This window comes from Barbus barbus, assembly GCF_936440315.1.
Source record: "Barbus barbus genome assembly, chromosome: 39".
Taxonomy (NCBI): Eukaryota; Metazoa; Chordata; class Actinopteri; order Cypriniformes; family Cyprinidae; genus Barbus; species Barbus barbus.
This window is the reverse complement of record NC_136717.1, coordinates 26,669,222-26,694,115: the sequence shown is the minus strand read 5'-3', so window position 1 is coordinate 26,694,115 and position 24,894 is coordinate 26,669,222. Positions and strand designations below refer to the sequence as shown.

The following is a 24,894-nucleotide window of genomic DNA, read 5'->3' as shown; positions in this document are numbered from 1 at the left end:
GATTGATCTGAGCTGAACCAACACTGAACTGCTTCATTTTCTCCTGTTTATCACTGTATTACGCTCTGTATTGCATATAGCTATAGGCGACTTAATATAGTTGAAAGTGTACATATTTTAGAAAAGTTATACATTTAAAGGGGTCATGACATAAGAAATCAAATTAGCCTTGATCTTTTGGCATCGTTTACTTAAAGTGCTCTATTTTTATGCACTCATTTTGTACTTAATATACTAAAAAAAATTCTTTAGTACTTAAGATAATCTAAGTGTACTCAATTGTGCTATTTTGGGACACCATGAACATGAACTAAAATACACTTTTAACATACTCTGTATTAAAAATGTATTTAGTCACCACTTGAGTGTACTAGTGTATGAAAGATGGTTCAAGTGGTAACTAAATACATTTTTTAAATACAAATGTATAGTATGTTAAATGTACAATTTAGTTCATATTCATGGTGTCTCAAAATAGCACAGTTGAGTACACTTAGATTATCTTAAGTACTAAAGAATAATTTTTAGTATATCAAGTGCAAAATTAGTGCACACAAATAGAGCACTTTAAGTGCATTATGGAAGTGCACTTGTTTTTCACCAGGGTTGCAAGTTTCATAGCTTAAAACATCTTCCTCGTTACGAATTCATTTTCTGTCTGTCGTCAGGACAAATGGCGTGAGAGAACATTCGCGGTGACGTGTTTGGTTTAAACAGTTCTTTGTACTGATATCAGAAGGATCCCAGTGTAAGGAACAAGTGGATAGTTTATTTTTTGATGGCATCCCGGATCGTGTCTGAGGATTGATTGGAGCATTTTGCTTTGTAAACGAGGCACAGTTTCATTGAGAGTCAGAAAGAAAATGTGTTGAATGATTATCACATATATACTATATATGTGATCCTGGAGCACAAAACCAGTCACAAGGGTCAATTTTTCGAAATTGAGATTTATACATCATCTGAAAGTTGAATAAATAAGCTTTCCATTGATGTATAGTTTGTTAGGATCAGACAATATTTAGCTGAGATGAACCCTAACCCTAACCCATTGTATGGGTCAAAATTATCCATTTTTCTTTTATGCCAAAACATCATTAGGATATTAAGTAAAGATCAGGTTCCATTAATATATTTTGTACATTTCTTACCGTAAATATATCAAAACTTCATTTTTGACTAGTAATCTGCATTGCTAAGGACTTCATTTGGACAACTTTAAAGACTATTTATTTTTATTTTTTTGCTCCCTCAGATTCCAGATTTTCAAATAGTTGTATCTCGACCAAATATTGTCCGATCCTAACAAACCATACATCAATGGAAAGATTATTTATTCAGCTTTCAGATCATGCATAAATTTTGTGAATCGTTCCTGGACCCTGGACCACAAAATTAGTCTCAAGTGTCAATTTTTCAGAATAAATAATATTTCCATTGATGTATGGTTTGTTATGATAGGACAATATTTGTTTAAAATAATTGTTTTACTTTACAATAAAGTACAATATCCTTTAATGTTGTTCAAATGAAGTTCTTAGCAATGCATATTACTAATCAAAAATAAAGTTTTGATATATTTACGGTAGGAAATGTACAAAATATCTTCATGGAACATGGTCTTTACTTAATATCCTAATTATTTTTGTCATAAAAGAAAAATTTATTTTGAGCCATACAATGTATTGTTGGCTATTTCTACAAATATACCTGTGCTACTCATGACTGCTTTTGTGCTCCAGGGTCACATATATGAGCAGGAATGAGTCAGGAATTTCATGTTGACTTTAATACTGCAGCATTCAAAACTACAGAAGCAGATTCTGAAGAAAAGCACAGAGACACATGAACTGATAATCATAATATCATCTGAAACTCATGCAAGAACCAGATAAAGCAGAGTTTAAAGGCACCAAGCGTCCATTCTGAGGTCTCAGAGCATCTGATTCATTCACGCTGAAGCTGTTTGCTTCTGTTTCCCCTCAAACTGATGGCTGAGATCCTGTTTTCAGTCCAGTGTCAAAATGATAGTATAAATCTAAACAGGAGAGATTTCTGTGGAGGTCAAAGGCCGTATTTCTTCTGTAAGTCTTGAACAGAAGCATCTCCCAGATCGGCGCTGTGAATACAGTCAAACAGCTCCTGTAAGACTGACAGAAAGAAAAGAGTTTGTGTTTATTCGCCGATGTGTGCCCAGTGTTTGTGTGTGTGTGTGTGTGTGTGTGTGTGTGTTTGTACTTTTCTTCTCGGTGGACGACATGAACATGACGGCCATGTCAAACCTCCTCACGCTCGCCAGGCTCCTCAGGACGGCCAGCAGAAGAGACGCATCTTCATGTCTGAAATCACACACGAGACACAGGAAATGACATCATCAGGTTGACGTGATGGCACACAAGGGATGATAACTATAACCGTAAATCACATTCAGAGGCATTTTTTTCCAGCTGATGAACAATGACAACATTGACAGCCAATCAGAATCTAAGCATTTAAAGAGGCAGATGACCAAACTGCTGCACGCTTATTATAAACAGAACATTATCGTTACAGTCAGCATTGTAATCGTTATTATTATAGATACTGTTACTGTTATAGTTGCAGTTATTGTTTTAGTTACATTACAGTTATGGTTACATTCATCATCAGTTCTTATAGTTACATTAGAGTTATCATTATTTTAGTCATTATAATTATCAATGTAGTTACATTTATTGTTATAGTTACCATTATAGTTACAATTATTGTTATATATTCATTGTTATTGTTGTAGTTATCCATATTGTTACAGTTCAGTGGTATTAGTATTATTTATAAACTCTATATAGTATTCATTAATATTTAGAATTAGTTTTAAGATTTTCAGTTGAAGTAATTTTATATATATTAGTAATTTTGCTACATCTTCCACTTCAGTTAGTTGCCAATGTGACATTTCTAATTTTCACATATATTTTTTATTAAATATTTATATTTTCGTTTTAGTTATGAATAACACTGTTATTGTTAGTTATGGTTATAGTAACTTTAATAGTTATCATTAAAGGGATAGTTCACCTAAAAATGTAAATTTGATGTTTATCTGCTTACCCGCAGGACATCCAAGATGTAGGTGACTGTTTCTTCAGTAGAACACAAACGAAGATTTTTAACTCAAGCCGTTGCAGTCTATCAGTCATATAATGGCAGTCAATGGGACTCACGGCTTTGAGAGAAACATACACAGACAAAACCAAATTAAACTCTGCGCCAGATGTTGTGAACGCTCTCAGGACAGTTGGACAGTGCGGTGGATCAGAGGTAAATAACGATATAAATACTGTTCAGTTTCTTGCACAGACCCATCGTTTCGTGTCTTTAGACCTCAATGTATCGTCACGAGCCGCAGGGTTTAATTTGGTTTTGTCTGTGTATGTTTTTTTTCTCTCAAAGCCGTGAGTCCCATTGACTGCCATTATATGACTGATAGACTGCAACGGTTTAAGTTAAAAATCTTTGTTTGTGTTCTACTGAAGAAACAGTCGCCTACATCTTGGATGCCCTGCGGGTAAGCAGATACACATACAATTTTCATTTTTGGGTAAACTATCCCTTTAAAGTTATCATTCTTGGTTCATCATCATCAACAGTTTACACAGGGCTCCAGACAAAAAAATCGAGTAAGGAGCCATTGGCTCCTATAAAAGAAAAACTTAGGCGCCAAATTATTTTTTTAGGTGCCACAGAATAAAAGTGGTTTATTTTATTATTATCATTTTATTTTTCCCCCCTATTTTAACATTTCAATCATTTTGTCATGTGTTTATGTCTTATCTTTTCTAGGCTTTATCAGCATTTTAATCCATCTTGTAGATGATCAGGTTGACCGAGGGACTAAGGTTCACTTAAAGTGTGAATTAAATGTCTTTTACAACTTGAAATATACAGTCACAAAGAATTGTTCGTTACACAGAATCTGTGTTTATATTACCGAAAGTGTGCGCTTGTGGTCCGCATTAAAGAGCACCCAAACCGCATCATTTGAATTTCGTAGCATTTTAAAGCTGATACTTTGTTTATTAAAAAGTCAGACAGCACGAAGCTTTATGCGATTACTGGATGGCAAGTGCGCTTCAAATAACAGGAAGTCCATGCATTACCAGAACACAGCATATAGACTAAGATCTCGAGAAGAAGCCATATTAGTAATGATTATAAACGAGAATTGTTGACTATATTGCCAGTATCCACAGAGCTGACAGCTTTACCTGTTGAAGTTTGTTCAAGTTGCGCACGAAATAGACACGGCTTTTCTGCACTTGCACTTTGGGGCTGTTTACACCTGGTCACTTCATGCATTTTTTCCTGATGGGATAGCTATCTGATCCTGAAAAGACCATGTGTAAATGCCGTCCGAAACGCATTCGAGACGGATATAAATCCAATCGCTCGAACCACTTCAGGAGGTGGTCTGGGCGAAACCGGACAAGTGTAAATGCATCTGGTTGTTGAAACCACATATGGTAATTTTACTCCTCCCATAATATTAAAATAATAGACGTGTGAGGGCGTTTTATAGGCTATATGGCATGTTATAGTCAGATATGACAGCGCAATGCAACAAGCATCACCGCGGATGAGTAGCGGAGTATTTCTTCAGCAAGCGACGCGCAAACTGAATGAACCTGAAAGTTTCATTCAGTCGCAGACGCTCAACACACAATCTTCTTCATTAAAAGTAGCGAGACTAGCCTATCTTTCCAGTGCCGATGCCGCGCGCTCTCTTGATATTGAAATTAGCTGATAATTAATAAAATTATCCATTGCTTTCATTGACGTGAACTCCGTTATATTTGCATATGAAGCGGGAATTGAAGAACGGATTTATATCCGTTTTGCGAAGACAAATTTATGTGGCCAAGTGTAAATGGGGAAACGTTTTAACAAATCATATAGATATCCGATCAGAGAAAATGCATGAAGTGAGCAGGTGTAAACAGGCCCTTTCAGGTCTCTCTCACTGCGTTCAGCAGACTGTGTGCGGCAGAGACCAGGACTGTTTGAAACTCTTTTCCAGTAAAACTTTGATGCGCATCGTCTTATGTAAGTTTAATACGTGAACATAACAAAAGATGTGAGCGCAAAACAATCGGGAAAAAAGTCCTTTCATGCAAATTATATATAGTCGCCAGTGGCGACCTCAGCAAAAACTTCACTCGCAAATTAATATTTTTGGTCGCAAATGCGACCATTTTAGTCGCAGTTTGGAGCCCTGTTACATGTATATCACCATGACTGAGGACTCACTGAAAGGAGCTGTGGAAGGTCTTGAGGATGTAGTTGAGAACATCAGGCTCCAGAGAGTTCTGGAAGATCTTCAGATAAGCGTCTGGACTGATTTGCTGCAATGTTAATAAAATTTTGAGACGAGAAGCACAGATAGAAGACACGTGGAAACCGTGAGCGGCACTGACGCTACCTTCAGATATCTGTAAGTGGATTGTGGCTGGCGGCTGATCTTCCTGAGGTCGGTCTCCAGCTGAAAACTGCTGCTGGGTGGAGGAGGAACCAATTCAGCATCTGGGGATGAATCTTCAGGAGCCCTGAAACAAGATATTAGCCATGTTTCCACTGTCGGGTCAAAGGCGGGCGTGCTAGTGCGTGCCAGGGCCAGTCGCATTTCCACTGTCACTTCCTCAGCCATATCACCCTGTAGCCCAAGACTGGCTGCCCACTGAAGCTAAGCAGGGTTGAGCCTGGTCAGTACCTGGATGGGAGACCTCTGGTGAAAACTAGGTTGCTGTTGGAAGAGGTGTTAGTGAGGCCAGCAGGGGGTGCTCACCCTGTGGTCTGTGTGGGTCCTAACGCCCCGGTATAGTGACGGGGACACTATACTATCAAAAAGCACCGTCTTTCGAATGAGACGTTAAACCGAGGTCATGACTGTCTGTGGTCATTAAAAAATCCCATGGCACTTCTCGTAAAGAGTAGGGGTGTAACCCCGGTGTCCTGGCCAAATTCCCTCTACTGGCCTCTATCATGGCCTCCTAATAATCCCCATACACTTGATTGGCTCTATGACTCTCTCTCCTCTCATAATAATAAAAATCCACCCACTCCTCATTTTTTAATCCCATTTAAACCAAGTCAGTGTCACTAGGCCTGCTGTTTTGACTCTCACCGCAGTGTGACGTCACATTTTGGAGGGCGGGGCCACGGGGGTTGATTGACAGCCCTGCGTTGCTATAGTTACGCTGTTCTTCATTTTCTCCGCGCCCGAGCAACTGTAACGTCAACAATGTCACACAAGTAATCCCGGTGCTCTGTGTTTGCATTTAAGACTGAACATAAGTCTTCATTTTCTCCCAGCATCTGAGCTGCTGTGGATTACTTTCATTTTTCAAGGTAATGTGCCTCAAAATCTATCTAAATACGTGTATCACTCCAGACTCCTTTGTGAATGTCATGTTGTTATAGTGCTTAGCGTTTTAACCGTATTTGTGTGCATACATTAAGTGTTTTTAGCTGATCAGCGCCTGAGAATCGTCCATTGATCCGTGCGCAAGCTCTGTAACATCACACTGTTTCATCACACTTTCAGTGCATTGACTTCCCCATATGTACAGCTGAACACCGGTTCTCACGCTCTCAGTTATGTTGGTTATAAATGCTGTTTATTGCTGTAGATATGCAATGCAGAGAGACACGTATACCCGACACCCTCTTCTGGAGGAGGGGCGGGAATATGCAGCTCATTTGCATTTAAAGCTATACACTCCAAATCAGCTCTTTTTTTAGACACACCCCAAAAATGAAATTTTCCAGCTGTTATAATAAATGATCTGTTGGGTATTTTGGGCTGAAACTTCACAGACGCATTCTGGGTACATACAAGACCAATATTACATCTTGTAAAAAGGGGCATAATAGGTGCCCTTTAAAGCACTGGCCCGAAAGTAGCTATTGAAGGCCTCAAAGACTCACTGCAGCACCAGGAGATCATCTTCTCACCTGGACAGAGGAGCGTCTGAAATGATCTCCTCTATCTTCTGGATCTTGTGATGCGGTGAAGACGTGACGGCAGACGTGGACGATGAGATCTCTCCACCCACCTCCTGTATGTCAATCCTCCTCAAGGGTTTCTGAGACGACACAAACACACATGATGTGTTGACACTTCAACGACCTTCATATTTAGACAGGCTCTCTGGTTACAGACTCACGGTTGATCTGAGGTGTTCAGGTTTGTTGATGGGCTGGATGGTTCTCCTCTGTTTGTTCTCCTCCGGAGCCAGAAGACCGCTGCTCCTCATCTCCTGATGAACAGATACACAGGTGAGTTAAAAATCTGTTTCCAGATGGAATTTGACATGTTTACTTCCTGATTAAAAGCCTCCTTTGCAGCTGGATCAGCTCGCTCTTTTCCTGAAAGCCCAACATGGCCTGGAACCCAGCGAAAGATAATACTATAGATCTGATTCTGTAGATGGTCCACTTTGGTTAAAATACAGTCTACCAAAGGATGTTCAGTTTTTAAAGAGTCCATTACCTGAAGGCATGATTTGGAGTCCGTAAAAATGATAGAATCCTTTTGTTGTGCATTTTCAATATATTCCCAAGCTAATAGCAAAGCATGTGCTTCAGCTGTAAACATTGGGCACTGTTTTGGAATATGGTTACAGCATTTTCCACCTTTGAAACATCTGTAAATATAGGTGAATGGAAAGGAAATCGACTTCTTGTGTCCAAATACATTAGGATGAGTCACTCTTTTCTTCTGATGACCTAAATCCATATTGATAATAGGCTTCTTTCATTTCCATGGAGGTAAAAAAATTGAAGTGTGTTTGATGTAAAATATCCAAGTTCATATTTAAATTCTCTAAATGTGGTTTAATACATACAACAAAGGATGCTTTTTGGTTTGTTCTCATACAGATGAACGTATTGAGGGTTAAAGACTGCAGAATAAGCTGGGTTATTTTTATTTGCTTTTAGTTTTGCAGCAAAAGAGAAGGCTCCCTGTGGGTTTCAACTAAAATAAAACCTTGATGTTATCAAAATTAGTCAAGTCAAAAATATTACTTACTGTTGTAATGTAAATAATATTTTTATTTTTTTTTAAATATTTGATTTTTTTAATTTGTGCAAAATACTGGAATAAAATACATTTTCAATTACTAATTATTATTATATATTATTTTTATTTAGTCATTTTATATTTGCTATTATTAATAATAAATATATTTAGAATTAAATGAATAATTTTAATTTTATTTTTTAAAAACTTAATTAAATATATCTTGTGCAGTCATTTTTATATTTTTAATTATTATTAATATTATACAGCCATAGTGAAACATATAATCACAAATCTTTGGCCAAGTTGTGCAGCCCTATCAAGCACAGCTATTTTTTTTTCTCAATCATAATTTTTAATCAGAAAAGCTGCAATTAACCCCCCCAAAAATAAAAATTTGTGCACTTATTTAAAACATAATTTTACAGCTATAATGAAACAAATAACACATTTTTATTAAATCAAGTATCTTAAATTTAAATGAAATTGTATTAATAGTAATATTTCTTATTTTGGTTTTATTTAGTCATTTTAATATTTTTATTTAATAATAATAATAATAATTGTATAGCCATATTGATAAACATAATGACAATATAGTGGCTACATTTTTCTGTCTACAAACAAGCATTTAAAAAAAAAATCACAATCACAATGGGTCTCATTCACTAATAAGTGCGTACGTTTTTCGTATTTATACGCACATTTGAACTTCTCACGAAAACTTTCCGCCTAATTCACAACACGTGCGTACGCACATGAGCTTGTTCTTAAACTCGTTCTTCTGTTAGTGAATCTGGAGTCTTCTGAAAGAGCGCCCGCGTGCACGAGGTTAGTGATTAGCATAATACATTTAAATTTCTAGGGGGGGGGCACAAAACACGTTGTGTGTGTGTGTGTGTGTGTGTGTGTGTGTGTGGGGGGGGGGGGGTTGTATTCGTGAAGAGCGTGCAGTTGCTGACGCTCGCTAAAGCGTTCAATTGTGCGCTGTTTTAATTGTACTTTAGCTTTCAAAATCGATCGCGTTCAGCAAGGAGGGGGGAGGATCGAAAGTGGGGAGGCACAGTAACTCGTTTGGGGGCCACGGCCCACGAGTGCCCCCCTTGGCGCCGGCCCTGCTGTGCGCTCTCTAAAGACGCGCTACTTGGTGCGTTCACACCAGACGCGAATGAAGCGTTATGGTGCGTTCACACCAGACGCGAATGAAGCGTTGAGCGCGAGTGATTTACATGTTAAGTCAATGCAAAGACGCGATTAGACATCCTGCGGTGCGATTCGCGCGAATGAGGCGGCGCGAATAGCGCGATTTATTCGCGCAAGTCGCGTCCGGTGTGAATGCACCATGAGGCGGCGCGAATGACGCGATTCGCGCGAATGGCGCGGAGCGAATTGAGCGTTTCGAGCGTTTGACGCGCGGAACGCGAGATTCGCGCGAATCGCGCAAGTTGAAAAATCTGAACTTTGGCGGATATTTCGCGCCGCGCCAACCAATCAGGAGCTTGCTCTAGTAGTGACGTGATTAAGAGAGGAGGCAGAAATCAAAACAACAATAAAGGACATCTTATGTTTATCCACTACAGAGACATCAGAGCCAGCGGCAAATGTCAGAAGGACTAGCCGAGGTTATGCTCCTCTCTTCGGCATACATGAGCACGAGCGTCCGGAGCTCACGGCTCCGAAATCGGCAAAGCACATTTTCAAATAGGGGCTGTTTTTATAAATAAACCGCAGATTTGAGTTTTAAACAACTACATTCTCGGCTGAAATACACACGTCCAGTGTTTCCATAGCACATAAAGGTGATTTTATTTGCCAAATTCTATACATATGCTCTCTGTGGCAGTCATACCTGTGCGCCTGGCAGAAGCCCCGCCCATGATGCGAATTCGCGTCTGTTGTGCAGTGAATTTCACGCGCGAATGAAGCGAATTTCACGCGCGAATGAAGCGAGTAAACCCAAAATGTTCACGCGTCCAACTACGCGCGAATAGCGCGATTTATTCGCGCAAGTCGCGTCCGGTGTGAATGCACCATTAAGCGCGGGTGATTTACATGTTAAGTCAATGCAAAGACGCGAATAGACATCCTGCGAATGAGGCGGCGCGAATGACGCGATTCGCGCGAATTGAGCGTTTCGAGCGTTTGACGCGCGGAACGCGCGAGCGATTCCCGCGAATCGCGCAAGTTAAAAAATCTGAACTTTGGCGGATATTCGCGCCGCGCTAACCAATCAGGAGCTTGCTCTAGTAGTGACGTGATTACGAGCAAGGAAGAAATCAAAACAACAATAGAGGACTAAATCATCTTTTAGCTGTATCCGGAGCTGTACTATAGACCAAAGATTACCTGTTAGATTTACCCAAAACAAATTATATCTTGTTTATCCACTACAGAGACATCAGAGCCAGCGGCAAATGTCAGAAGGACTAGCCGAGGTTATGTTCCTCTCTTCGGGATACATGAGCACGAGCGCCCGGTGATCGCCTGGAGCTCACGGCTCCGAAATCGGCGAAGCACATTTTCAAATAGGGGCTGTTTTTATAAATAAACCGCAGATTTGAGTTTTAAACAACTACATTCTCGGCTGAAATACACGCGTCCAGTGTTTCCATAGCACATAAAGGGCTGATTTTATTTGCCAAATTCTATACATATGCTCTCTGTGGCAGTCATTGTGCCCCCTGGCAGAAGCCCCGCCCATGACGCGAATTCGCGTCTGTTGTGCAGTGAATTTCACGCGCGAATGAAACGAGTAAACCCAAAATGTTCACGCGTCCAACTACGCTCGAATAGCGCGATTTATTCGCGCAAGTCGCGTCCGGTGTGAACGCATTAATGGTAATAATCTCCACACAGAGATCTGATCTGATCATCATCATCTGTCTGGAATGACATGAACAAACAGAACAAACTGAGACTAAATCCAGAAGAACTGTGTCTCCAAGCTTCAAGAAAGCTCCTGCAAAGATACAGTGTTCTAATAATAAGAGCACGCGCCGCAATGTCTTCAAGCAGTAATTGGACCTCTAATTATACTTTATCAATTTTAACTTCTAGTTACTTTTCACCCACCCTGTACATAACATATCTAATTATATGTGGGGTTCTTTATACATGCTTATAAGGCCCTGGGCGTACATGATTATTGCGTACGTGTGGTATAAGTTGTTCTTGAATTTTTTTCGTACATTTAGAATAAATTTTAGTACGAAAGTTTTTGATGAATCATGATTTATTCGTGAAAACGTCCGTACACACATTTCACGCAAACATTCGTGCGTACGCATGTTTAGTGAATGAGACCCAATATTTTTTATCAGAAAACTGCAATCAGATTTTTGTCCCCAAATCATCCTGAGATCTCACGGGCAAAATAAAGACATGAAACCACGACTCATGGTCACACGTACCACTGAGAGTTTCTCGATCTCACTCGTGGCCTGTTTGTTTCCCGGCTCCAGCTTCAGAACCTGCTCAAAATCTACAGACAATCACAAACGCATGTGAGCTCTTCAGAAACGTGGACTAGGCTGCGAAAGTGAGCGAAGCGATGGATGATGAACCTTCTTTGGCCTCTCGGACCCTGCCTAGAGCGGCTCTGGCCGTGGCTCGTCTGGCGAAGGCTTTGGCGTAGGTGGCGTCCAGAGCGAGGGCCGCGCTGCAGTCCTGCTCCGCCTCGCTGAACCTGCACGAACACAAACCACACGCTCACACACAGAACTAACACGCACTACACCAGAGCTGGGGAAAGTAATGCATTACAATATTGCGTTACTTCCTAAAAATGTAACTAATTCTCTCTCCACCCTCAATACCACGACTGAGGTTCCCTTGAGCAAGGCACCGAACCCCCAATTGCTCCCCGGGCGCTGCAGCATGGCTGCCCACTGCTCCGGGTGTGTGTTCACGGTGTGTGTGTGTGTGTGTGTGTGTGGATTTGTTCACTACTCACTGCTGTGTGTGTGCACTTGGATGGGTTAAACGCAGAGCACCAATTTCGAGTATGGGTCACCATACTTGACAATACGTCACGACTTTACTTTACTTTTTACTTTAATTGCATTACTTGGGTACTTTTTTTTGGAAAGTAATGTGCTACGTTACTTCTTCTCATCAGGGCTGGGCTTGCTTGTTTGTTTTTAATATAAACAGTTAGTTATATTTTTGGCAAATGTAAAAGCCCTTTCACACCAAACGTTTCAAATTTTCAAATAGTTGCATCTCTGCCAAATATTGTCCTATCATAACAAACCATACATCAATGGAAAGATTATTTATTCAGCTCATGCAGATCATGCATAAAAAAAACAAATTGACCCTTATGATTGTTTTTGTGCTCCACATATATAATTGCAGTTTTGCATCATATTTTGAGTTTGCATTGCATGGTTTTTATTCATTTTGATGAATACTGAATCACACAACACTCTCAACATGGCAGCATGAGAGCTGTCAGTCAATAATATGTGGGAAAACAAAATAACTGGTGTTACTTATTTGAAAAAAGTACCTCAGATATTTCCTTCTAAATTAAAAAGGAATGCGTTACTTTACTAGTGACTTGAAAAAAGTAATCTGATTATGTACTTGTAATGCATTACCCCCAACACTGCACTAGACAGTGAGCGCACTTCTGAGGGATGTGTCACCTGTGGAGTTTGAGGTAGGCCATGGCTCTGTTAGCGGGCAGCAGCGCATTCGTCCCATCTGCCTCCATTCCTCTGGAGTAACACTCCACTGCTGCCTCGTACTTGCCTTCTTTAAAGTAAGCATTCCCCTGAAACACACAGAAACGGCGTCAGCGTTCAGATCAGCTTAATCACACGATGAAGAAGAAGAGACGCTTCTCACTCTGTCCTTCTGCACGACTGCTTCCTGTTTCCTCTGCTGTTCCTGCAGCCGCTGCTGCTGTAAGGGATCCGCTGTTGTCTGCTCTGCATCGCTCTCGCTCTTCTCCGCCGTTCTTCCACTCGATCCCAGCACCTGGAACAAAGCATCGGTCACTGACAGATCTCACCGCACACACATCTGTCAAACCGATCAGCTACAGACCTGCTGGAGCTTCTGGATCTCATTCTGGGCGTCCGAGTTTCCAGGATCCAGTTTGAGAACCACTTCATAATCTGGACCAATGAACAGAGACAAGATGTGAACTGGGTTTTATGACTTGATTCAGACTGAATTTTTACTCAATTTTTATTGTTGTTTTGGCAAAACTTTATTTTAAGGTGTCATAATACAGAGCAACAGAGCAGTTGTACTTACATGCAATAAAATGTACTTACCATGTAACTAAGTTATGGAACATACAGTTTGTTACTGTTACACTTATGTATCACACCGAATCTGTTACACAGCCACATATGTAACCAAAAGATTGTTGCATGTGTTGCCGACTTTATAGAACGTTATTATAAATGTAAGTACACAGGCATAAGCTTCTTAAAATAAAATGTATCAAGATTGTACTTAAGTGTAAGTAGCTGTGTAACAGACTCGGTCTGTTACATATGTGTAACAGTAGTTGCCTATTACATCTACATAATTACAAACGTTAATTACAGGCCGTTCCATAACTTAGTTACTTGATAAGTACATTTTGTTTCATGTAAGTACAACGGCTCTGTTACTCTGTATTATGACACCTTAAAATAAACATTTTACTTAAAATATTTTTTATTTCTTGTGCATCTGTTGAAATGCGTGATAATTAATTTTTTTCCTTTTTGATTTAAAACGTATATAAAGGAAATTTACACTACTAGTCAATTTGGAATAATTAAGATGCTGCATTTATTTGAAAACTGCTGCTTAATATTTTTGTGGAAACCTTTTAGGATTGTGTAACAGTTTTTATTATATTTTTGATGACAAAATAATGAAAATAACATAAAAATGTAATAAGTTAGAATAAAATAATTAGAATAACCTAAAATAAGACTGGAGTATTATCTGCAGAAAATTTTACTTTGATTACAGCGATACATTTCATTTTAATATACATTCATGTAGAACAGTTAGTTTATATTTTTATAATAATTCACAATATTGCTGTTTTTACTGTATTTTTGATTACAAAATAAAATTATTAAATAGAATTCAAATTAAATAAGTTAAAACAAAATAATTAGAATAGATTTAATTAAAACAAGACAATGATGCTGAAAATTCAGATTTGATCACAGCAATAAATTACATTTCACAATATATTCACATAGAAAACAGTTATTTTAAATGTAATAATTTAAACTGTTTTTACAGTATTTTTGATCAAATACATGCAGCCTTGTTGAGACTTCTTTCAAAATGTTTAATTATTCAAAACTTTTGACTGTTGTTGTATATTGCAAATTTCATAAATAAATATGTGAACAGGTGCCAGACTGTGAAGATAAATTAAACACAGGGCAGAAATATGTCCTTTTAAAAAGGCTTTAAAATCTAAAGCACTTTGAATTATCGTTGTGTGTGAAATGTGCAATGAATCATTTAGAATGATTTGTGAACCAGTTCAACTGAATCATTGAAAAGATTCGATTGGCTCACAAATTCAGGCACATTTTTGCTGATGAAACAAGATAAATATTCAGTCACGACAGTAACTTCATTCACTTCCATGATTTCCTGATAAAGCTTCAGACCTTCGAGAGCGTCCTGGTGTTTGCTGAGCGCCGCGCGTGCCGCCGCTCTCCTGATGTACGCTTTGATGTATTTCCCGTCCAGAGCGATGGCCAGATTACAGTCGGACTCGGCCACAGCAAACCTGCGGCACAGAAACACTCTCATCAGGACCGATCCACCAGAGCACACCAGTAAGAAGACGGGAGACGCTGTACTTGTTCAGTCTGAAGAAGCAGGCCGCTCTGTTGGTGGGCAGGACGGGGCTGTACGGATCGACGTCCATTCCTCTGGTGTAACACTCAATGGCGCTGTCGTACCGGCCGTCCCGGAAGAACTCATTCCCCTAAACATCAACAAACGGTGAACATCATTTTGGTTTATTACAGTTCATCATGAGAAGGTTTTATGAAGGTAAACTGAAGCCTTTCTAAGACCAAGTAAAGAACATTTAAGGGAAGACACTGCAGCCATAAACACTGTATTTTCATGCACCTGTCAAATTTGAGATTTGAGATATTTGAGAAATATCAAACATGATATTTTGGAGGGATTTGTTCATATGTGACCCTGGAGCACAAAAGCAGTCTTAAGTCGCTGTAGCAATAGCCAAAAATACATTGTATGGGTCAAAATTATAGATTTTTCTTTTATGCCAAAAATCATTAGGATATTAAGTAAAGATCATGTTCCATGAAGATATTTTGTAAATTTCCTACTGTAAATATACTAAAACTTCATTTTTGATTAGTAATATGCATTGCTAAGAACTTCATTTGAACAACTTTAAAGGAGATTTTCTCAATATTTAGATTTTTTTGCTCCCTCAGATTCCAGATTTTCAAATAGTTGTATCTCAGCCAAATATAGTCCTATCCTAACAAACCATACATCAATGGAAATATGATTTATTCAGCTTTCAGATTATATATAAATCTCAATTTTAAAAAATGGACCCTTGTGACTGGTTTTGTGCTCCAGGATCTCATTTTGTCATTAACAGACCTTCTCTTTATCGGTCAGCGCCAGATCTCTGTCCACCTGAAGCCCTTCAGAGTCTGATTCATTGGAGTGAACCGGACTCTCCTCTGCGTCCATGGCCTCCAGAGACTTTTCCTGCAAACAAACAGCATTCATCAGTGAAAGCACTGCATCTTTATGCACATCAGAGCTTGAATCAGAACACATCTCTCTCCCGCAAACTGCCAAAATACAGACAGCACATCACATGTCCCACCAGAGACAGTCATATACTGGATCACTGTTAATAAAGGAGGCATATCACTCTGTTCCACGAGCAGCTTTAGGACTCTCTCATCACTGTTTGGTTCATCTTATTCCAACCTACAGGCAGAAACTTAAATCTGCAAAACCTGTATTAAGATCTGTTAAAAGTTGGACTAATGAAGCAGAGCGTCAGGCCAAAGAAGATGCTCACAGAAAGGGGGATAAAGTCTTGTATAAACAGGCCAAATACACACTGGAAAAGGAGATCAGAGTGGCAAAGAGGAATTATTCTGACAAGCTAAGGAACAAATTCTCTTCCAGTGATCCTGCTTCAGTGTGGAAAGGTATGAAGGACATCACCAGTTACAAGACACCATCCCCCAGCACTCTGGAGAATCAACACCTAGCAGATGACCTGAACGAGTTTTATTGCCCCACACCCGCCCTGAACACCTCTTCACACAACCATTCACACCTCCAGCAACCCCTCTCTCCCCCACACCTACAATTCAGATAAGTAAAGAAGACGTGTGCCAGGTCTTCAGAAAGAACAAAAGAAGGAAAGGGGATTATTTATTCACCACACTTACTTATTTTTTTCATTTCAAACTTGCACATATCAGACCTGTACACACATAGTTGTCTACATTATATATTGTGTTTTTGCTGTTTTGTACATTGCCTATTTGTATATTATTCTTTTATTATCTGTTGCTGTCTTTCTGTTGCACTGTGGAGCTTCTGTCACTACAACAAATTCCTTGTATGTGTAAACATACTTATAAAGCTCATTCTGATTCTGATTATATTACCACATCAAATTTGTCCCAGGCTTGATAATCGTAGGATTTTATGCGCTGTGCCTCCTTTTGCTCCTTTGGACCTTTGCCGTTAGTCTGATGCTTCACACTTTTCTTCATCTTCTTATAATCTTTGTTCCTCACCGGTGGAAGTGTTTTCTGGAATAAAACACATTTTAGCAAACAAACAGCCGAATCTGAAGTGCTGAGAATCTCTGAGTTTTACCGGCGGTTCGCTGACGTTTCCGGTGTGAAGCTGCTGGTCTTTCTTCTTGATTTCTTCCTCCCAGTTGTTCAGCTCCTTCATGAAGTTCTGCAGATCTTCTGCGTTCTGTCGCATCTGTATCTGCAGCTCCACCGCTTTATTTCCTGACATTACTGCGCTCTTCTAGATTACATCAGACAGACAGATTCCCTGCAACACACCAGTTTAAAACAACTACAGACTACTACAATAAAAAACACACACAGACTGTTTATTCATACACCGCTCCATAACATGCTTTTCAGACTAGTGGAAACAAAAACATCCTAAATACACACTTAAGTGTTTATTTATTGCATTTAATCTACTAATACATATATTTAAACGTTTTTATCTCCATTTCGAGAGAGAGTGTTTCTGTGTGTGTGTGTGTGTAAATCAGTGCATTTTTCATGAGATATAACATTTCAGAAAACTTGGAGTATAAGATGTAAAATCAAGTCACCTTTATTTATATAGCGCTTTTAACAATATAGATTGTGTCAAAGCACTGTGATGCAAGATATAATGTCTTAATGTACTGTATTAATTAACTAGGAAGCTATGGTGATATCTATCAAATAAAAGTTGAACAGTTTGACCATAGTTAGCACCGGTTTACCATAGAAAACTACTGTCATCAAAATAATAATAGCCATTTAATTATTTGTATTTAATATCTATATAATGAAACACAATGATTGTGATTTTCCAGTGGAAACAATGGTGGTAACCTGGTGGTAACTATAGTAACTACGTTGGCGGAAGCTACGGTTACCATAGTAACTTTAAAAGTTAAACTAACAAAGCGATCCTGAAAAATCCTGCTAACTACAGATTAATAAGCGACTCTGCAAAACAATACGACTCGAAACCTGATAGCAGGTTTATTATGAGCTGTGTGGAGGTACATACAGAGCTGAACGACTTCTCTAAACACTGATCATTAAATTATGATTTACTTGATCTCAAATGTTTTTAGTAAAAACACGGTTAATGTTACTGGCATGCTAACGCACGTGCAGGATATTTCACTGCTAATTATAAACTTGTCTTAAACGCATGGTATAGAAACTCATCCAGGTGGGTTTAAACGAGCGGTTTGATCAGAATCAGAAGTGTGTGTCATACCTGTAGCGTTAGTGAAGATGAAGAAGACTTCTGATCAGGAGTTTGTGTTCAGCGCCATGACAGCACAAACTGCGCTGCGCGCATGCGCGAACTACGTCACGCGCTGCGCGCGCACGTAATGGCGCCGTTAAAAAGCGAAAAAGCTAAAAATAATTAGTTTCTTCATTACTCTTTTTTTGATGTTTATAATGCTCGTCAAAATATGAAATATATATATTTTTAAAGAATAGTGTCGTTTAGTCGGGGGACTTTTATTCTGAAAACAAAAACAACCTTGAGGAGATCTTATTTTAAGCAAAATTATCTTATTTCGAAAAGCAAAACAATACAACAATAAGTACCGCCTACACTAAGTAGGTTCAGTAAAATCGCGACTTCTTTGATCCCTCCATCACCCTCCGGCTGCTTTCAGTCACGTGACTCGCGGACACCCGCGTGACCTCTGCGTACACGCGCAGCTCAGAGCTATGGCTCAAAACAGAGCAAAAGAAGAAGAATCTATTAATAAAGAGAACAAAGAGCAGAAGGAGGAGGACTTCGGCTACAACTTATATCCCGAGCGCGGCAGCAGCAAGTTCAAGCAGGGCTCGATCGGAGAGAGTCTCTTCACCTTTAAACACAAGTGTCAGATCATGCTGCAGTTCGCCATGGACACTAGTAAGGGAACAGCAGCAGTATTTGTTTCCATTATTGCAATATTAAAATAAGACTTTCTAGACTTTAACTTACAGAAGTATGCAATAATGTGTTTGTAGAGAACTGTATACACACACACTTACTCACTCACACGCACACGCACACACACACACACACACACACACACATGTTGGTTTTTGTGGTTTATGGGGACTCTCCATAGGTGTAATGGTTTTTATACTGAACAAACTGTGTGTGCTATTGCCCTACACCAACCCTACACCTAAACTTAGCCCTCACAGGAGACTTTGTGCATTTTTAGATTTTCAAAAAAACACCATTTAGTATGTTTTTTAAGCCTTTTGAATTACGGGGACATAGGCAGTGTCCTCATAAACCACCTTCATATTGTAATACCTCTGTCATACCCATGTCATTATACAAATTTGTGTCCTCATAAACCACATAAGCATGCACACATACACACACTCACTCACACACACACACACACACGTCATGTTTTAGATCATCTCTGCATTACTATGAAAGCTTGTTTCCATCACAAAATACAAGGAAAAAATAAAAGGGTGATTTATGATGTTGTTGTTTTGGGGGAATCTCACAATTTAGATTTTGTCTTGCAATTCTGAGTTTACATTTGACAAGATTTGTATTTGTCTCTGACGCACAATATGTATACATATACAATTCTGAGTTCATATCTCACAATTATTATTATTATTATTTTTTCCACCAAATTAAAAAATAAAATGGTAATTGTATTATTATTATTATTATTTTTCAAATCTCACAATTCTGACTTTTTCTCAGAATTATAAGTTTACATCTTGCAATTCTTTTTTGGTCTCTGCCACTGAATTTAAAAATAAAAAGTAATTCCAATTATATTTTTATTATGATTCTTACTATTTTAATATCACAATTTAGACTTTTTTTCTAAGAATTTTGAGTTTACGTCTGGCAATGCTGTTTTTTTCTACAATAGAATAAAAAATAAAAAAGGTATTTGCAACTTTTTATTTCATAATTCTTAGAATTCTAAGAAAAAAGTCACAATTATGAAATAGGTTGTAGTTACCTTTAATAATTTTTTGTTGCATGGCGGAAACAAGCTTCCACAGATTACAGTAAAGTATGCAGTCGCTACAGACATGAACTGAAGCGGTGTGTGTCTCATTCAGGTCCTTACGCTAAACTCCTGCTGGGTGCCATGAAGAGCTCCGGCTGGTAAGAGCTTCTTTCACATGAACTCTTCCTCTAGAGCTGCGTGTCGCTGACGTGTTGTTATCTGATTTCCTCTCAGTACAGTTTATAAAGACAGACATTTCTCCTGTGAGGACTGCGACGGGACGGTCAGCGGTGGGTTTGATGCTGTCACCTCTCAGGTGAGTCCGCTAAAACCTCTTCATGAGCCCAAACTCATCGTGATGTTCGTCTGAACTGAGTGTATGTGGTTTTATCTGCTGCAGATCGTCTTATGCCAGAACAACATCCATCAGCAGGCTCACATGAACCGCGTGGTGACCCACGAACTCATCCATGCCTTCGATCACTGCAGGGCCAGAGTCGACTGGTTCAGCAACTTCAGACACCTGGCCTGTTCAGAGGTGAGCAAACAGTGGCAGGACATTTCAAAGTTACGTTTAAAAAAAAACCCCCACAAATAATTGGTTTTAGAAACCACATCTAAAATATCAAATACTGAAACCAAAATAAATGCTTTTAAAAACCTCATATAAAATTAAAGATTAGAATCCAAAATAAAATGTTAAAAAACACATCTAAAAAACAAAAAATGTTTTTTTTAACTATAATAAAACATTCTACAATTAACATCTAAAATTAAAAATAATATAATAAAATTAAAAACCACATCTAAAATTAAAAATATCATTCAAAATAAAATGCTTTAAAAATCACATATAAAATAAAAAATAGCATCCAAAATGTTTTTGAAACTACATCTTAATTATGTAACCCAAGTAAAACGTTTTAGAAACCACATCTAAAATGAAGAAAGGTAATATAACCAAAATTAAAATGTTTTAGAAAAATTAAAAAAATACTGTAACCATAATAAAAAATTCTAGAGACCTCATATAACATTTAAAAAATAATATAATCAAAACAAAGAAATGTAAAAACCATATAATCCAAAATAAAACATTTTAGAAATCACATGTAAAATTAAAAGTAGCATCCAATATGTTTTAGAAACCACATCTAATAAAAAAAATTATAATAATAAACCAAAAAAAAAAATGTTTTAGTAACTGCATCTGAAATTAAAGAATTATAACTAAACTAAAACCTTTTTAAAAACCACATCTAATATTTAAAAATATTTAAACTAAAATAAAACTATTTAGAGACATTTAAAACATGTCACCCTGGTAATATTGTTAACATTGTGTTTACTGCAAAAAACCCAAACTGCAGACTGTGATGGAAACTGTTAAAATAATGTATAGCGTGAGCCGTTTTACAGCAATCTGAAATGTGTGTGTGTTTGTTTTGTTCCCTTCAGATCCGAGCCGCCAATCTGAGCGGAGACTGTTCGTTCGTTAATGAGATTTCCAGATTTAACTTTGGCCTGAAAGAGCACCACCAGGTTTGTTGATTTGTCTGTGTGTCGTGGATGGTTTCTGGATGTGTGTTCACGTGTGTTTATGTTTTAGGCATGTGTTCGCAGCCGAGCGCTGCGCTCCATCCTCGCCGTTCGCAAGGTGAGCCGCGAGGAGGCGGAGCAAGTTGTTGACGAGGTGTTTGACAGCTGTTTCCATGACCACGCCCCCTTCAGCCGCATCCCACACAGCAAGAAGGACGCCAAGTTCGCACACAGGGATTACGAGAACCGAGACCGATACTACGCAAACCTCTGAGAAATATAAGATCCTGTGCTGTTCATTCATGTTCAGGAAGAATTATAAAACCACATGCTTGCCTTTTCCATCACTAAATGCTTGACAACACCATTTATGTTGATCTTTATCTGAGCATCAGTTTGAAATGGAGGAGATTATTTATTGATGGATTGGCAATCAAATCCGTCTTTGTATATGATTGTACAGGTTTTTATGTGTTATTCTTGCAAACATTCAGTGTTCATGGAGCCTCAGGTTTCTATAATAAATCTGAGTTCTGAACAAAACTGAAAACCTTTCCATTTTTAAATAATAGAGAATTAAATAAAAGTTATTTTACATGAGTGTTTTTCCTCAGTTGATCCACACGGTGGTGCTGATGCTGTTAGTTTGATTATGGACTCAAATTTCCATTGAATTATAGAATTAATTCAGTTATTTTTATTTATTTATTTTATATTATACAAATGCATACATTATACATTAATATTTTAATTTAAATCATTTCTTTTAAGTTTGATATTTTTATATCAGTATTGATATTACACACACTTTAATTCCTTTGATTGAATATTAAATATTTGAATAATTACGGAATTTATTTATTAGTTTATTTTTTTAATTTATTTATTTTACATTATACAAGTACATACATTATACATTAATATTTTAACTATTAATTTTTTTTAAGTTTTATATTTTTATATCAATATTGATATTACACACTTTAATTCCTTTGAATATTAAATATTTGAATAATTAAGGAATTTATTTTATTTTATACAACTACATACATTATACATGAATATTTTAATTTAATTCATTTTCAATTCATTTAATTCAATTCATAAATATTTGAAGAATTAATTTATTAATTGTAATATACCCCTTTTTAATATAAAAACAAAATTTTAACATTTTCTTAAGTCAGATATTTTTATCAATATATTATTTTAAAATCGTATATGATAGGGTTCTAGAGTCAGTTGCGTCGTTGATCCACACGGTGGCGCTGTCGAGTCTAATAAACCCAAACAAACTCATCTTTCCATATACCTTTAGCATCTGAGTTACTATCACCGATCTAGAAATAATTCTCTGTTATAGATCAGTGGATCCTATAAAGTGATGATGTTCAGAAATAAATAGAAGAGAAGAGTATTTTATGAGAGAGACTGTGGGCAGAGCTAGTAATGCCATTGGTTGATAATGTGATTAATGACAGACACCTGCCAGAGATTAGATTAGATTAGTATAACAAACTAGAAACAGCGTGAACACAGAACTCATCTCTGAATGCGGTAAATACGTTTTCTTCACATTTATGACAACTATTTTATTGAAGTAATTTTTGGCATGCTCTTAGTTTTGTTAGTCTGTTTTTGCTGCTGATATTGCGAACTGATGTTTGTCGTAATCATATAAACGCTCTTCTTTTTTAAAAAAGCCAAAGAAACATGGTTATTATATAAATTACCAAGGCTTGTGCAGCACTGAAGTTTCACCAATGTTTAATTTTCTAACCGATGTTTAACTAATTAATGTTTTCAAGTAGTGATTTATACAAATGATAATCAATTGATCAGAAAACAGAAAAACATCACTCTCGCTACGCTTTCATTAAAATAAAAACATGGTTAATTTAAAAATAGTTATTTTTTTAGACTTGTTATTCTCGTAGTTGTTTCTAGCAGCTGATGAATTTGAGATCACAGAAAATGCCTTTGACTAAATAATGATGATATCTGTAAGATGTCGCCTGAGATCGATTAGTTTCAGCATGTCCTCACATTTTCAAGGTAAGATGTGTGTTTTTTGAATCGTGCTGTTTTCACATTAAGCTCCACATAATTGTGGAAATGGACATTTTGCAGATCAGTGACCGGTTTTATTATTATTCATAGAGACATGATCATTTCACCACATTAACTTGTATGTGTGTCAGAGATTTGTGGCTTCTTGCAGGAAGATGTTCGTGAAATGAGAGGCGTTTGAGTTTCTGCTTCAGAGCTGCTGGAGGTCAGGAGAAGCAGGGAGCAACCGCTGACCCTCACTGACCTCTGACCTCTTTCTGGACTCTTCCAGCTCTCGGACTCGTTCTCTGGGTTCGACGGGCCGCTTGTTTAAACACATGATCATTAGAGAAGGACATCAGTTTGTGTGTTAATAATAATAAAAGGATAAATGTGACGTTTGTGTGCTGTTCCTGATTTCCAGAGATCATCTGATCTCCAAACATGTGCTGTTAGTTGAATGTTTTCACGTAAGGTTTGTGTGCGTCTGACAGATTGAGATTTCTCTGGATAAGCTGGGTTTGATCTGTAGGTTAAAGTTAAAACAGTCCAGTTTATTTCTTTAACAGTGCATGTCTTCAAATAATGGACATTTGATCAGTGAAGTTTGTATCTGAGCTGCTGTAATGTGATGGAGTTGTGTTGTTAATGGTTGAGCTGTCTGTGATTCCGGCACGGATCAAAGGGTCTGGAGCTGATATTGATTTCTGTGAGAAAACGACTCCTTTCTGTTCCTACAATCCGGCCAAACGCCCCCTTCTCCATGTGCAGGTGTCTGGATCAGATCCTGCTGAGTGTTTAGCAGGTAACATCTGCTGCTGTGTGGAGGAGACTGAGGCCGCCTACACTGTTAAAAATAAAGGCACTTAAAAGGTTATTCTATGGCATCTTGAAGCACCTTTATTTTTTTAAGAGTGTATTAATAACCGAGGAGACAGCCTGTGTCTGGAGTATATAGAAGTCGAACAAAATAACTTTAATAGGTGCAGCATAACCGCTGCTGGATCTTGTCTGGGAAGACCCAGGGGGAGCGTCTGGATCTTCACTCCCCCTTCACGTCTCAGCTTCTCTCGTTTCTGGTCATGATCTGATCCGCTTTGCAGCTTGTCACAGCTCACGACCGTCACGTAACCAGGCTGGGGTTCGAACCCAGGATCCTTCAGTTCAGAGAGGATCACTCAGACCACTGAGCCACTGGCACGTTCACGCTTACTAATTGCTTTTTTTTAGACTTTGTCTTTTTATTTTCTTCTTTAAAAACTAATGAAACTAAACTTTTTTTTCCAGCTCGATGCAGGTTTTGAACCTGGAACTCCCAGGTAAAGAGCTGATGCTCAGACCACTGGACCACTACATCTTCCACACATGCTTCTCTTTATTTTTTTCTTTAAAGACTGGTGAAACTAATTTTTTTTCCAGTTTAATATGGGATTCAAACCTTGAATCCCCAGATCTTGACCTGACACTCAGACCGCCGGGCCACAGGCTCCTTCACACCTTC

The 24,894-nt window shown here is 38.1% G+C and overlaps 2 protein-coding genes across 7 annotated transcripts; one reads left to right on the top strand and one right to left on the bottom strand.

Annotated features, from left to right (window-relative positions):
• Positions 1-751: 751 nt before the first annotated feature.
• LOC306858608 (RNA polymerase II-associated protein 3-like) lies at positions 752-18,168 on the bottom strand. 6 transcript variants are annotated; one of them, XM_079399207.1, is made up of 17 exons: positions 18,080-18,168; positions 16,931-17,119; positions 16,717-16,863; positions 15,683-15,793; positions 14,896-15,023; positions 14,701-14,822; positions 13,112-13,182; positions 12,911-13,042; positions 12,709-12,836; positions 11,623-11,744; positions 11,470-11,540; positions 7,203-7,295; positions 6,991-7,121; positions 5,459-5,582; positions 5,287-5,381; positions 2,239-2,339; positions 752-2,150 (listed from the first exon to the last, which is right to left on the bottom strand). In XM_079399207.1, exons 2-17 carry the CDS (start codon positions 17,078-17,080, stop codon positions 2,065-2,067), a joined length of 1,812 nt encoding a protein of 603 aa, XP_079255333.1. In that variant the 5' UTR covers positions 17,081-17,119; positions 18,080-18,168; the 3' UTR covers positions 752-2,064. The 6 variants fall into 6 exon arrangements, with proteins under 6 accessions (XP_079255333.1, XP_079255336.1, XP_079255335.1 ...); XM_079399210.1 differs by having other exon boundaries at positions 16,946-17,092; positions 18,080-18,167; XM_079399209.1 differs by having other exon boundaries at positions 16,946-17,119; positions 18,080-18,163.
• On the top strand, positions 17,728-21,965 carry LOC306858610 (mitochondrial inner membrane protease ATP23 homolog). Its single transcript, XM_079399214.1, has 6 exons — positions 17,728-18,736; positions 19,918-19,963; positions 20,040-20,121; positions 20,206-20,343; positions 21,264-21,347; positions 21,415-21,965. The coding sequence occupies exons 1-6, from the start codon at positions 18,547-18,549 to the stop codon at positions 21,616-21,618; spliced, it is 744 nt and encodes a 247-aa protein (XP_079255340.1). The 5' UTR covers positions 17,728-18,546; the 3' UTR covers positions 21,619-21,965.
• Positions 21,966-24,894: the final 2,929 nt, after the last annotated feature.

Excerpts from the sequence above, each read along its gene's own strand:
- LOC306858608 (XM_079399207.1), bottom strand. The coding sequence starts at position 17,080 with ATGTCAGGAAATAAAGCGGTGGAGCTGCAGATACAGATGCGACAGAAC. Across the intron at positions 15,024-15,682 it reads CGCTGACCGATAAAGAGAAG|GGGAATGAGTTCTTCCGGGA; the intron begins GTCTGTTAATGA and ends GTTGATGTTTAG. Across the intron at positions 7,122-7,202 it reads CTGAACACCTCAGATCAACC|AAACCCTTGAGGAGGATTGA; the intron begins GTGAGTCTGTAA and ends GTGTCGTCTCAG.
- LOC306858610 (XM_079399214.1), top strand. The coding sequence starts at position 18,547 with ATGGCTCAAAACAGAGCAAAAGAAGAAGAATCTATTAATAAAGAGAAC. Across the intron at positions 20,344-21,263 it reads GACACCTGGCCTGTTCAGAG|ATCCGAGCCGCCAATCTGAG; the intron begins GTGAGCAAACAG and ends TGTTCCCTTCAG. Across the intron at positions 21,348-21,414 it reads GCCTGAAAGAGCACCACCAG|GCATGTGTTCGCAGCCGAGC; the intron begins GTTTGTTGATTT and ends TTTATGTTTTAG.